The sequence below is a fragment of the Gopherus flavomarginatus genome, chromosome 4, assembly GCF_025201925.1.
Source record: "Gopherus flavomarginatus isolate rGopFla2 chromosome 4, rGopFla2.mat.asm, whole genome shotgun sequence".
In the NCBI taxonomy this organism is placed as follows: Eukaryota; Metazoa; Chordata; order Testudines; family Testudinidae; genus Gopherus; species Gopherus flavomarginatus.
The window spans coordinates 70,322,650-70,336,650 of record NC_066620.1 but is presented as its reverse complement, the minus strand read 5'-3'; the positions used below and the strand labels follow the sequence as shown (position 1 = coordinate 70,336,650).

At 44.2% G+C, this 14,001-nt stretch overlaps 1 protein-coding gene across 1 annotated transcript in view; it reads left to right on the top strand.

Annotated features, from left to right (window-relative positions):
- The window catches only part of LOC127050055 (maestro heat-like repeat-containing protein family member 1), a 72,104-nt gene that overhangs the window by 6,888 nt on the left and 51,215 nt on the right, over nucleotides 1-14,001 (top strand). Inside the window, exons 5-13 of the mRNA XM_050951590.1 lie at nucleotides 4,334-4,496; nucleotides 6,876-6,968; nucleotides 8,062-8,216; nucleotides 10,361-10,501; nucleotides 10,961-11,059; nucleotides 11,787-11,865; nucleotides 12,012-12,122; nucleotides 12,892-12,965; nucleotides 13,286-13,408. Of these exons, the coding sequence (XP_050807547.1) occupies nucleotides 4,334-4,496; nucleotides 6,876-6,968; nucleotides 8,062-8,216; nucleotides 10,361-10,501; nucleotides 10,961-11,059; nucleotides 11,787-11,865; nucleotides 12,012-12,122; nucleotides 12,892-12,965; nucleotides 13,286-13,408 (1,038 nt within the window). The remainder of the gene's footprint in view (nucleotides 1-4,333; nucleotides 4,497-6,875; nucleotides 6,969-8,061; nucleotides 8,217-10,360; nucleotides 10,502-10,960; nucleotides 11,060-11,786; nucleotides 11,866-12,011; nucleotides 12,123-12,891; nucleotides 12,966-13,285; nucleotides 13,409-14,001) is intronic.

The following is a 14,001-nucleotide window of genomic DNA, read 5'->3' as shown; positions in this document are numbered from 1 at the left end:
TGAGGTTTCAGAGCCTTTCTAAAGGCTCCGCTCCCAAGGTTTCAAAGGTACCTTCGACAGCCCACGGACCGCGCTCCTTTTGGTCCGTCCTGATCCGGGGGATCAGGGGTCCCCTTCCTACCAGGTTTGAGGGGGATCCGGGTATAGCGTTCCAGTTTTTTGTGATTTCGCCTTGATGACTGTGTCAAGAAAGTGCCTGTGTCTGTGTGTGTGAGGGCCAAGCGGCCAGTGTGAATGCAGCTGTGGGAAGACGCCCCGAGCCTCCTGCGAAGCGAAAGCTTGTGACCGGGAGTGTCTCGAAAGCAAGCCCCACAGCTGAGCTTCTGTGTGTGAAGTGTTTGTATAAGGCTTCCCAGCTGGCAGGCCTTGGTAAGTGGCTAACCTGTTGGGTGCTTGTGTGTTTCCCCGCCCTTTTTTCCCTTCCCTTCCACGACCTATGACTCTGTGACCGCTCCTCGAGCACTGTCCTTTCAGGACTGCAGAGTCCCTTTTCTGCCCATTGGAGCCATAAGCTCCCTTCCCTTCTCGGAGAGGAGGGAAGCCCCAGGAAAACCGTACCGCTAAGTCCGTAGCTTCAGAAGCATCGTTGGCTTAAGGCTGGTGCTCTGGGCTGACGACAGGCGTGCGGGGACCGCGGGTTCTCTGAGGGGGAGCCCGTCCCATCCTTTACCTCCTTCCTAGTAGGCACCTGCATTCTCCAGGCGGGTCAACAAAACCTACTCCACCCATTTCCCCTGCCCAGGGCAGGTATAGACGCCGTCGGTGTAAGAACCGTGGTAATCCTGATTAGCGTTCCCCTGTGTGAGTGGCTTGTGTGAAAGAGGGCTGAAGTGAAAATGGGATCCGGCCAATCTAAAGGGATTCCAATCCCCCCAAAAGGCACTCCTGCTGCTTATATGTATGTACACCGTGGCCCGTCGACATGTAAATACTTGCAAAAATGGAATTGGTATACTAGAGATGATCCAAAACTGCAATTCCCTGTGGAAGGCAGTTTTGACCTTGATAGGATTGTACACCTCAGGGGTGCCCTTGTTGCTAACTCTGTGGGACAGGGACAGTTTGATGCTTATTTTGAGTGGCACGATGAAATGGGTAAAAGACGTCAGGAGTCTCAAGTTAGGGGGTTGAAAGACACCCAAGAAAAACTAAAAACCCAACTTAAAGAGGCACAGGAAAAATTAAATAGTGCTCAAATTTTGCCAAATCCTCCTTCTTTGGGTATAGTCCCTCTTTGCCCGTCCCAAACACACCCACAACCGACTGCCCCGAAAAGAATCTATCCTTCACCCCCCTCTGATGAGCTGATTGATCTGTTTTTAGAATGCAGACAGTGGCCCGATAACCCTAATAGGCCACCCGCTTATAGCCCGGATGCGCAGGCAGGGGGAAGTAGATCGGGAGGAGGAAGTGAGGCAGAGGATAACCGAGGTGATCGTACGGACACCACTCCCTCTTCCTCGGGTTCTGGTAGGCAGACGCCTCCCAGGACCCCTTCAAGTGGGTCCACGCCCCGGTCTGACATGTCTGATGACTTAAGGGAAGCCCTTGCCCTCATAACCACTGGGGAAGCGCTTATGAAAGAAGGACCAACCTAATTAATGAGGTTCTTAATGTGTGTCCAAGAAAAACGGACTGGACCAAAATAAATGCCTGTAAACAAAGTAAGGGAGAAAATCCGGCTGATTATATGGAACGTATAAAGCAAGTGTTTGAAAGACATTCGGGGATTACTAATGCAGAACAAACGGCCACACAAGCTATAGTGGCGGCCTTTGTGCAGGGACTCTTGCCAAAGGTAGGAGAGCAGTTAAAGGTTAACTTAGTGGATTGGGAAGGTAAAAATCTGGAAGAAATTCTGGCAGCAGCACAGCATTTTCACAGGCAGTTAGAAAGAAGGAAAGACGAAACAGAATCTAAGCTTATGGCTTTACAGATCCAAAGCATGCAAAATTCTGCTGGCAAAGGGCTCAGGCGAAAAACAAAACAGGCTGTGACTAAAAATTGCTTCTCATGTGGGCAAGAAGGACATTGGAAACGCGATTGTCCCCAATTAGGGAAAGACCAGTGTAGGTATTGTAAAAAGGAGGGACACCTTATTAAGGATTGCCCTACGCGACCTCCTAGACAGTTTCCAAAACAGGAGGGATTGCCCTTTCCTGCTCCACCAGCCCCAGCTCTTAACTACTAGGAAAGCCAGGAGACTAATAACATCGTCGTCGCCCCCCTTGTTCATGTGGACCAAACTGGTCCAACTGTTTCTTGTCTAATAAATGGTGTCCCTACCCCTTGCTTGGTTGATACAGGAGCTTCTAGGTCTACCTTAAGAGCACAAGATTTCTCTACTGTACCTCTTTCCACTGAGGTCGTAACTGCTGTGGGAGTGGGAAATACCCCCATTCCCCATCCTGTGTCATCTCCCCTATCTATATCTATCGGTCCCCTTTCTGCTGATCATGCTTTCCTTCTCAGTCCGTGCTCCCCTGTAAACCTTTTAGGAAAGGATCTGTTGTGCAAACTTCATTGCACTATCTTTTGCTCTCCAGACGGGGTCTTTTTAGAGGTCCCTGACCCGGCTCATAATGAGGTTTTAGGTCTACTCCAAATTGATCCAGCCTCAGATCGGGAACCCGACCCCAGTCCTTCCTTGTTGCAACAGGAACTACTGGCAAGGGTACCCCCTTCACTGTGGGCTGAGCATGCCAACCAAGTAGGACGCATTTGTTCTGCTCAACCTGTCAAAATTCGTCTCAATCCAAGCAAACCTCTTCCTAGAGTCCGGCAATATCCCCTCTCTCAGCAAGCTGAGGAGGGAATTCATCCGGTTCTTTCTGCTCTGCTTAAACAGGGAGTCATAGTTCCGACAGTGAGTGAATGTAATACTCCCATTCTACCTGTCCGAAAACCCGGGAAAAATACCTGGCGATTTGTACAGGATTTACGTGCTATTAATGCTGCTGTCCTCCCAACTTTCCCGGTGGTTCCAAATCCTGCTACTATTCTCTCTTGTATACCTCCCACTGCTCAGTACTTTTCTGTGATAGATTTGTGCTCTGCTTTCTTCTCTATTCCTATTCATTCACAACTTGAAAACAAAAAATTAGAAAGCAGAAGACAAAAAAATCCTTCTCATAGCCTAGAGGAACAGACACAAGACAAAGAACTCACACACAAACTTCCCTTCACCCAGATTTGAAAAAGTCTTGTTTCCTGTTTGGTCCTCTGGTCAGGTGTTTCAGGTTACTCCTTTCCAGGTGAAAGAAACATTAACCCTTAGCTATCTGTTTATGACAGCTTCTGAAGCCCATATGATAACCTGAGCTGAGATTTTGTCAGCTCTCATGAGTTAAGTAAACATATTCAGGTTTATTCAGTAACTGAAGTGAACTATAGCAGACTCTGTGGCACTTTTGACAAAATTATATTCTAGAGCTAGTCATTATTCTGTTTCCTATATGTGAAAATTCTTCTGTTAGATGCATTTTTCTTCGAATATCACTTAATGTTGTTTATTATTACACATATTTATTATTTGTATTATAATAGTGATGAGGAGACCAGTAAAAGACCAGGACCCTACTGTGCTTGGGATTGCATAAACACAGAACAACACAGTCCCTGTCCCAAAGAGCTTGTTGGTATAGAACTACTGCCATGATCAGACCCAATTGTGGCTGCATGATCCTTTAGAGATTATATAACATATTATATGCAAAGCGCTTTGCGATTCTTCAGGAACCCAAATTTAATGCTGTTTTATAATTTTATCATGGATATTTCTAGGAAAGCAATGCCTTTCCTTGAATCACCTGTTACCATTGTCTAAACAAGGCATTTAAACATATTTCCTCATTATCATTCTGCCCGTTTAGAGGACAGGACCTAATTCATCCCTGATGTAAGTCTTTTGAAGTGAGTGGAATTATGCCAGCGGTCCTGTTCCTTTGCCATGGGAGCTGAGTAATTCCCATTGATTTCAGTGAGAGTTACCAATGTCCTGAAGCTGGAAAATAGGATCCCAAGGATTAAGCAGATCCATGATGTTGTAGCTGTGAGACCACAGGACTGTAATGGCTAAGATAGGATACACCCTAAATTAATCAAGTTGATCCCTTTTCTAATTCCCTGATAGGATTATGTTATTTCCCCCTCTCTTCTCCTTCCCCAAACATCTGGAGAGGAGGGCAGGGTTTGCAGATCTCAGCTGACGCTGTTCACTCTCTTACTTGTCTCTTGGACTCCTTTCTGATGGTAATGATTCCACAGAGAAAAGTCTTTCATGTGTAATTCTGAGTACAGCTAATGAGGCGAGAATTTCTCTGTGCTGATCTAGGAGCTGAAGGAGGAATTTGAGGAGGCTGCCATTGCCATCCTAATGGCGGTTGGGAAGCACTGTCCAGGAGATGTTGTGGCCATGCTGCAGGAGAGATTCCAGCCAAAAGTCCTGCCCCACCGCAGTATCCTCTGTGCAATGGAGAAGCTCTGTCAACTCAGTGGTACCATCTTTCTGAACTTCCTGTTGTCTGAGTTTCTTGTTAGATTGGAAAGTGTTTCATGTTGTTCTCCTTATTCTCCAGGGAAGTATTCACCTGTGTGGCCTACTAAACAGATCTGAGTTACCTGGGCTTTTCCTATGTACCCTTCCTATAGTGACTGCTACACTGTGGTTGGTCAAAAATTTTCCACCTAACCTGGCTTTCAATGGAAAATTGGGGTTGCAACAAAATGAATTTTTTCATTAAAAGAGCCTGCTTTTCTTGATAGAGTTTCTTTTTTTTTTTGGTCAAAATATTTTAGCCCCAAACCTAAAGATTTTGCCAAAAATGAGAGTTGTAGTGCCTCATGGGAGTTGTAGTTTGCTCTTCATATTCCCATTTTCCTCTGTGAGCTTGGATCAGCTGCTTGACTACATCATCCATAATGGATCATGGTCTCCTCTCTTGGTGAAGGGAGACAGAATAATGTGGAGAGCCTGGCCATGGTGCATTATAGGAGATAAAGTCCAGCTGGGCAGCCCATCCCAGAGAATGGAATGGGGCCATGAAGAGCAAACTATAACTCCCGTGAGGCACTACAACTCCGATTTTCAATTTAAAATGTATGGTTTGGTGAAGTTTGAGGTTGTTTTTTTTTTCTGAAAACTTAAAATTGTCAGGGGTGGAGGGCAGGATTTCAGACATCTCTGCCCTACACCATTCACTCCTGAAGGAGCTTCCTCTCATCCTCTTAGGGACAGATTGTCCATAGCCTTATTGTGGCTGTGTCAGTGGTGGGAGGGAGTTTGGGCTCAATAAAAACATAGTATTTGTGCTTGGTAGAGTGCTGAGGCTGCTTTCTCCACACACCATCCAGGTTGCAAATGGCCCCAACAGGAACATGGCCCTGTCCCACCTCTGCACTGGACTGCAGAGCTGAGTAGGCTGCACCATCCAAAGGTGCTTTGGTTTTGTTCTGTATGTAATGTTCACTGGGCAGGTGCATCATATATGCTCCCTTCTCAAACTCCTTTGGGGCAGTGCAGCTTCACACTGCCTCCATCATAGGCATATCCTTAAAGGTACAATCTGGCGCAAGGTAACTCATCTACCCTTGTGTTTTTACACTTTCATTTGGTTTAGCTCATGCTTTTGGCTGCAGCAGGAACATCAGTTTGGCAGAGGGCATATCATCCAATGATTAATCTTGGCTTCTTGCAGAAGCCACTGACAGCTAGGAAAGTTGGGGTCTTGGGGGGCTTGAGGGGAAGGATCTGCTTCTGGGGCCAGGAAAGGAGCTTTTGAAGGAGTGGGAGGTGGAGGGACCATTGGCTGCTGCTGGGGAGTTTAGGAAGAGGTGGAAAGCTATCCAGGTGAGAAGGTGTAGGTATAGATGCCTATGTATATAAAGACCCAGAATATCTCCTGGACCTACACAACCAGAGACCCTCCTTCTGCTCTCCCTCACCTATACACATTTCCACTACAGATTTATTTTTTAGATTCTTGCGTGTGAAAATATTGCATCCTATAAGAGTTCCTTTCTGAGAGGCAATCTGGGTATATTTTCAGGCCACAGATGGAAGATCTATAGTCCATAGCCAACCTTTGTCCTCTGTATGTTAGTGGATAATGAGGAGAGACAGGACCGGCGCTAGGAGTTTGGGCCCCCTAGGCAGACGGTAATTTCACCGCCCCGCGCACTGGTCCCACAGCTCTGGTGGAGCTGCCGCAGTGGTGCCTGCGGAGGGTCCGGTGCTCCGTGGCTCCGGTGGAGCTGCCGCAGTGGTGCCTGCGGGAGGTTCACCGGAGCCACGCGAGCAGCCAACCGTCCGCCCGCAGGCACGACTGTGGCAGCTCCACCGGAGCCGCGGAGCACTGGACCCTCCGCAGGTACCACTGCGGCAGCTCCACCGGAGCCACCAGCCGCCCCCTCCGGCAAAACGGCACCCACCAATTATTCTGGCGCCCTAGGCGATCGCCTAGGCTGCCTAAATGGTAGCGCCGGCCCTGAGGAGAGAGCCCTTCATGTTATAGTGTTCCTGACATTTGGCTTTTTATAAAAACTACTTTCTGGAGAAGCTGTTTATCAAGATATCAGCCCACTTGGAACTGCGCACAAGTAACAACTGCTTGTAGCAGGATCTTGAACTACATCTCTCAAAAATGGATAGAGTTGTGTATCCTTTTTACGTATGTAATATGAAACATACACTCCATTGCTCTGTGGTGGGCTGGACAGGCAGATACAATTCCCTTAAGCAAATCTCCCTTCCTCCTAGATACAATTCCCTTAAGCAAATCTCCCTTCCTCCTGTACTGAAGATGAATTCCACAGGACAAAAAGGAACATTCCAGCTGGAAACAAAGTTGGTTGTGTTTTCTTTTCCTCTCTTCCAGTAATGGCTCCCTATATAGGTGCAATGTGGGACTGTGTCCTGCCAGCCCTGCCCCTAGTCCAGTCAGAAGAATATATGCTGATATTTAGTGATGGTGAGAATTTCAAATTTCCTTGTATTTAGAGATTTTCCATTTCCCAGGTCTGGATTTCATTTCCCACAGACTTCCTTTATTGACTTTATGATGCATTAGGAGGGAGGAGGTGAGAGGAGAATTAGCAAGTGCTTGCCTGAGCACAGAAAAAGCAGTTCTGCCTAAACTTATACAATGAGGGGAGGGGAGGGGAAGGAAGCTCCTTATACCCTCTTCTTCTCTAACTGAGATCCAGCTACTACTGACCCCTAGCTTGCCTATGTATTTTCTTAGGGCAAGGATGAAAGAGAGTACAGAGATGAGGCAGAGGAAGTAGCTGAGTATACATGTCAGAGAGGTCTGGAGAAGTGAGTCCAAGGGAGATTTTGAAACATCAAGAAGGATATATTGAATTGCATACAGAAATGTACAGAAAGGTGGCTAGGGAAGTCAGTGAAGATTGACAGAGCATGGAGCCATGGTTAGGAAGGTTGTGAATGTGAAAGGAGATGAAGATAATATGCTCCTAATGTCTAGGAAAAGAGTCATTTGAATTCAGTGTCCAGGGCCAGATTTTGAAACCCTTTCCTCTCATTGTTACAGCATTGAAGCCAATGAGCCTATTCCCATGAATCTGTACCTGTCACTGGGAGTGAATGTTCCAAAATCACTTCCTCGGTGCTTTGGTTTTGTTCTGTACGTAAAGTTCACAGGGCAAGTGCATAAATCCACCATTTGTCATTTGTTTCTAATTTCAGAGGGATTAAAGATCAACTCTCCCTGTGAAATCCTCAGTTAATGGGATTCTTTTACCAAATGAGCTATTGGGTCTCAGAATTTTCATGTATTTTTTCCTGTTTGGTACAGAGTGGCTAGGCCCCATTTCATGTTGACTATTCAACTTGCAAAGGCTGAATCATGTAAACATGTCTGGGACCTCTGGCAGAGTTTAGAGGGGAGTAGCTATCAATTCCAGGAAGGTGGTTTTCCAAACTGAATTTGTGAAAAGTGTGGATAGTCTTTATTTCAATTATGGACCATGCAGAACTTTCCAAAACGATGCTGATTATTACCAATTGTAGAGTAAAATACAATTTTTTGACTCTCCATGCAGTACTAAGAGAACTCTCCCGGTGTGCATCAAGGTACCTGGCACAGCCACCACAGGGAGCTGAAGAGCTGGACATTACCAGAGAAACTGCAGCTGCCAAAGCCTATGTGACCTTCCTGGTGCTCTTCAACAAATGGTTCCCAACTGCAAAGGGAACGGTGAGAAGAGGAAATCCTAGGCACCAAGTGTTTTTAGTATATGTGTAGAATTTGGAAGGTGAATGTGTACAGGTGGAAGGAGTCTGAAAGCCAGCACTATAGGTTTAATTGTCTATTTATCTATAGAACAGCTATAGCTTGGGTGACAGCAGGACAAGCTTCCTTCACATCTCTCTCTGCCTCTGAAAATGTGGTCTCATTCTTGATGTGGAGGAATCCACCATGGGATTAAAAAAGCAGGGTGTGAAGTGAGTGAGGATGGGCTAGGACACCCTTCTGTTCTTAAAGGCTTCCTGATTTTCTGCAAGAACTGAGCATTAACTTTTTCGGACAAGGCATTAAGTTTCTAGCCCTAATGGTAGTGAAGATCCAAACATGAAGCAACATGTGAATTGTCAGACAGCTTAAAACAGTACCTCTGTGAGGTTTTAGCTGTCCTTTTTAATCTTATCTGGGCATTCTCACTGAACCTAATCATGACAGTTCAAATGTCAACATTGTTAACTATTTCAATATTGATAATTTTAGCAGAAACATTCATCTGACATGCTTATCAAGTGTAGTTGGACTATAGGTGATGCAAGTAGGTTTGATTGACATTTTCTTTTATAAGACAGCTTTTCAGTTGCTTATAACTTTGCCAAACTTCAGCTGTTTAAGCTGAAATTTGCCATGCCAGAAATCTGAATTTTTCTTTGAGATGGGGTGGGAGCAGGAATTTCACCAAAAATGGTTCAGCTGTTTCTCAAAACAAGTTTAGGGAAAATACATTTTTCTATGTTAAAAAATACTATTGTTTCCCTGAAAAGCTCTAGCGAATCTATGATTTGAAGCTAGGGGGTTTAAATTTTGCCAGGGTAGTGGTGATGTCAGTCTGCTGTCAGAACTGTGCCTTTTCCTGTTCCTATGAAAATTTACCCAAATTTGGCCAAGTTCCAAGCCTGTGAAAGACAGTGAATGAATGAAGCAGGGGTCCTGTAGAAAAAATCCTGGGGTGCTGTGATTGTCATTAAAGATTGTATACAGAGTGCATACATACAAGAAAGTAGAATTAGGGTGGCACACACTACCTTAATACTGGAATTTCCTAATTTTTTTAGTGTTTTGATTTACAACCCTAACCTTCTTTTGTCATAAATACACCTCTACCTCGATATAAGGTGACCCAATATAACACTAATTCAGATATAACATGGTAAAGCAGTGCTCGGGGGGGAGGGGCAGAGCTGTGCACTCCAGTGGAGCAAAGCAAGTAACACGGTAAGATTTTTTAGCTCCCGAGGACAACATTATATTGAAGTAGGTGTGTAGAAGTTAAAGTTGGAAAAGACCTGTTATGTCATTTTATTTATCCCTGGTACCAATGTGAGGTTGTTCTCTACGCTGCCACCTCCCATGGTTTGTCTAATGTGAAATAATTGAAGCAATGGGAATTCTGCCACTTATGTTGGACTGTTCCACATCCTGATAGCTTTCCACACTAGGAAGTTATTTAATAATTGTATTACTCCTAACTGCATCCTAGGCTTGAAGTTAGTCTGAGGGAAGGGATAAAGGGGACAACAGACATCATGAAGAGGAACAGGCACAGACAGAACAAAAGAGACCTGGGCAGAGGGATATGACCAGAGTTCTCATCACACTTTTCCTGTTTTAGCTCTTGGAGGAAAGTGAATTTAAAAAGCACAGTAAATTAGGCAATGTTGCAAATACCAGTGAGAACAAAAAAATAATCAAAGGACCCAAAGAAACTAAAACTACAGGTAGCAAATTTCACTATCACATTCAACCTGGGAAAATGCAGGCTAATACACATTGTGCAGGAGGCAGGATGGTCAAATAATCTGAAATGCTGATATTCAGTGAAGGAGTAATGTTAAAACAATTTTCAGGTGAGAATGAAAATTTTACTGTGTAAAACAGCAGCTATAAGTCAGTGTGATTTGACATTGAATACACAGAAACATCCTATCACAGACCTCAGAAGTGAGAGACCTTCTCTAGAAAGTTTTGGTGAGATATCACTGTTAAAACTGTAGATATTTCCAGGAACCTCAACGCTGCCAATACATGGACATGTTGGTAACTATACTCAATCTCGCATGGCAAATGTTTATTCCTTGCTTTTTCTTCCTCCTGCGTAGGTGATGGAAGCCACACTGGATGTAATTGGCCAACTATTTTTCATCATGTCTATTCAAACACTGAAAAATCATCTTCAGTGTTTGATCACAGAACTCCTGCATCAGTATGGGACCAGGATACAACATTTTTATGTCACAGAGGTGAGCAATCCAAGGGTATGTCTGTTATTAGTGACTAGAGGAGTTAGATTGCTCTTCATTACCACAGAACCATTGTTTCCATGTTGTGAGGAGATACTGATTCCAAGCCTAGGCTAGGTCTGAAAGGAGCTGGGCAGGGACATATATCTAGAGTAAGGAACAGATGAGGAACTGGTTAGATATTTTTCAAAAAACCAGAAGAAAAACTGGGAATAGGATACAACCAGTTGAACCACTGGCCTGATCTCAAATGATGGCCGGTGACAGATTCAGGGGCCTATGGAATGAAGGATATGGTCTGCTTCTTGTCCCTGGAGATTCAGGAAGTACAGAGACAAGCGTGGGATAAATTCAGCCATTGATAGGCTATGTGGAAAACCTTTCATAATTAGAAGGAGAGTTCCATAGCTGATTGGTTCAATAGATAATTCCTTATTACTCTTTTCTTTTTTACCACAGTGCCTGTGCCATCTTCTGGATGCCGTACTGTGCCACGGGAAATGGAGTAAGAGGTTGTACCATAGTCTGGACAGTATTCTCAGTACTCTATTCACACAGGTAAGGAGGGTTGACTCCCATCAAGAATGGAAAATAATGTCACTTTGCTCCAGATGGCACTCTTGGTCGATAGTTGATTTTGCCCTTTGCAGTTGTCAGCTCTCCATCACTTTCCTGTCTCTTGTCCTGGGCTGTTTCGTTTCTCAGATATCTTAAAGAAGAGTGAAAAATCTAACATTTCTGCAGAGGGCTGTCAAGACTGAAATTTTTAGGGATGACTTTCCCTGTTATTCCATTGAGAGGAGAATGCCAGCTCCTAGGATGGAAGCACTGCTATTGCCTTCTCTGTCATCACAGATCTGTCCCTCTTCATCTGCTGTTCTCTTCTCTATCACACGGGGCACTGCCTTTCTCTCCAGCTCTCTTCTCAGGTCAGGAAGTGGGTGCTGCTTTCTCCTCAACAGGAAAGGTTCATCACAAGACCTCTTTTGAGAGTAAGAACCTAACAACCTCCCTTGGAGGAATTCTCTCTTCTGATGCACCAATCAGAGTCACATGGACTCTTGTTCTTCTGTCAGTGGAAAACTTAACAAACATATCAGAGACTGTCTTGGGGCACTCCTGTGGGGCTGAATGAAGCAAATATGTTCATTCTCTTTTAGAGGAGCTGGTTTGCTAAATATTCCTGGGGTGTTGAAGGAACAGGTTTTCCAGCTTCTGAGAATGTTTCAAATCCTCCTTTGCTGTGGCACCATGTGTCTGTGACAGAAATTTCTTCTGTTTTCAGGTTTGTGCTAAGACTGAAATATCTGATACGCTAAGTAACTGGAACGAAACTTCTGCATTGCGAGCCTTCCAGGTGCTGGGTAAGAATAGAAAGAAACATCGAAATGAAACAACAGTAACAGGATCTCAGATTCCTGACTCTTCTGAAAAAACGCATTTGGAAATGTGGTGATGGGTTTTCCTCCCTTTACATCACTTGTTATTAGTCAGACTTCTCTTCTGTTAGGTCCTATTTATCAAGAGGATATTATGGCTTTCCTCAGAAAGCCGATGGAGGGTGCAGAAGAGGTGGAGTGCACTGCAGCTCTCACAGTCTTGAGAGAAGTTACCCAAGAGCGTAAGTAAGAAAGGAAAGCGCAAGAATGGAACTGTGGTGGGGGAGTTTGTCTGCCACTTGCTTATATTCTCTCTGGCACTAGCAAGTGCCATCAGCTCCTCCCTTTCACGAGTACCGAATGAATTATCAGTGTGCCTCTGACTGTCAACCCCGGGGACCAGGTGCTTTCTTGTCTGACTTCAGTGGAACCGTGTCCCAGCTGAGGCTCTTGCCCCAGATTTTTGGAGCCAGCCTCTTGTGTGCATGGCAGATTTAAGCTTGGTGTTAGAACTTTGTGTGTGAATGTCTGAACAATTTTATATTTGAAATCTGAATTCAAGCATAGATTCCCAATCTTAATTCATGTTCACAATCTTACTGATGTACTAATAGTGCCAGATCCTCATCAGGTATCAACCAGCATAGCCCTATTCAGTCTCAGTTTGGCAGCAGAAGCAGGGTCGGGCAAAACAATCCTCACCATGATAGGGCTGTCTCACATGATTAGAGTGAGGCTTGCAACATAATGAAAGAGTCCCAAAATACCTGTGGCATGATGCAATGCTACTATGCCGTGATGGTGCATCATGAAGTGGTGATGTAAACTTACAGTATGACAGTGGTTGTGCTTACATAACTTTTCCTGGAGCACAAAGTCTAAGAAGGAGTTAACCAAATATTTATCTAATCCATAAAAAGTCAAGAAAGCTGGTAAAGGAAGTTAAAAAGAGTGAGGAGCTTCTTGTGATAGACTCCAGCCAGCCAAAACCCCTGTCTGTATTCCTTTCAGCTCCCCATATGGACAAAGTAAAAGACACCATGGTGCAATCTGTGGCTCTCCTCATACAGGAAAACAACTATCAGGTAAGAGAACACTCAAATGTCTGGGAACAGATTTGTCTTAAACTTGTAGAGTGGGAGATGAATGTATAGAATCACCAGTGTAACTAATGGGAAGGATTTTGCCTGTTAGGCTGGGACAGATTGTTTGCACTTTGGCTCTGACAACAGGGATGATGCAGCTGCATTCTTTGATTTCTCATTTATGATCAGCAAGACCCGACCATCTACTCAAGAAGCACAATGTAAAAAACTCTACTGTGGGGATGAGCATTTCAGACAGTGTGGTGCACGATGGAATTTTTAAATATCACTGACGATCTTCATTTGTGTGTCTCTTGGAGGTGAAAAGTCCTCTCTTGCAGCTGATTAGAAGTTTTGCATGCTGTGGCTATCTCATCCTGCCAGGAGGCAGTGTACTTGTGGATTTTCTCATTCGGCAGTGTGAACTCCCTGTCTTCACCGTGGTAAGAAACAGAAAAATGTCTCCACTTATTTTTAATCCTCCTGGCCTCTTAACAATTATTGTTACCCTTTCCCTGGATCTTTCAAACTCTGCTATACCTTTTCCTGCCATGAGTGTATATACCACTATGTATAGGGTTACCAGATAGCAACTGTGAAAAAATGGGACAGTGGGTGGGGGATAATAAGCACTTATATAAGAAAAAGTCCCCAAAAACGGGACTGTCCCTTTAAAAATGGGATGGATGGTTACCCTAACTATGTACCATTGATGTAGAAAATATCATACTATGTTCTGTGTAATTTTCTGCCCCTTATTGCTGTCTTCACCAGTATCCACCAATTACATTTATTTAAGTTAAAGGGATGGTGTCAAGTATGTTTTACACGAAAATGCAGATTTTGGTTTTTGTAAAAACAAAAAATTACAAACTTTAATGTGAATGGGAATGATTTTGCTTTTTCAAAATGTCACTGAAAAGTGCTTTTGGGACATGGCAAGCTGGGAGAAGGAAGGGGATTTAATTGGGCTTCAATTGTTTTTTTAAAGACTGCTGTGTTTGGACTCAAATAATGATCTTTTAAACATTCCTCC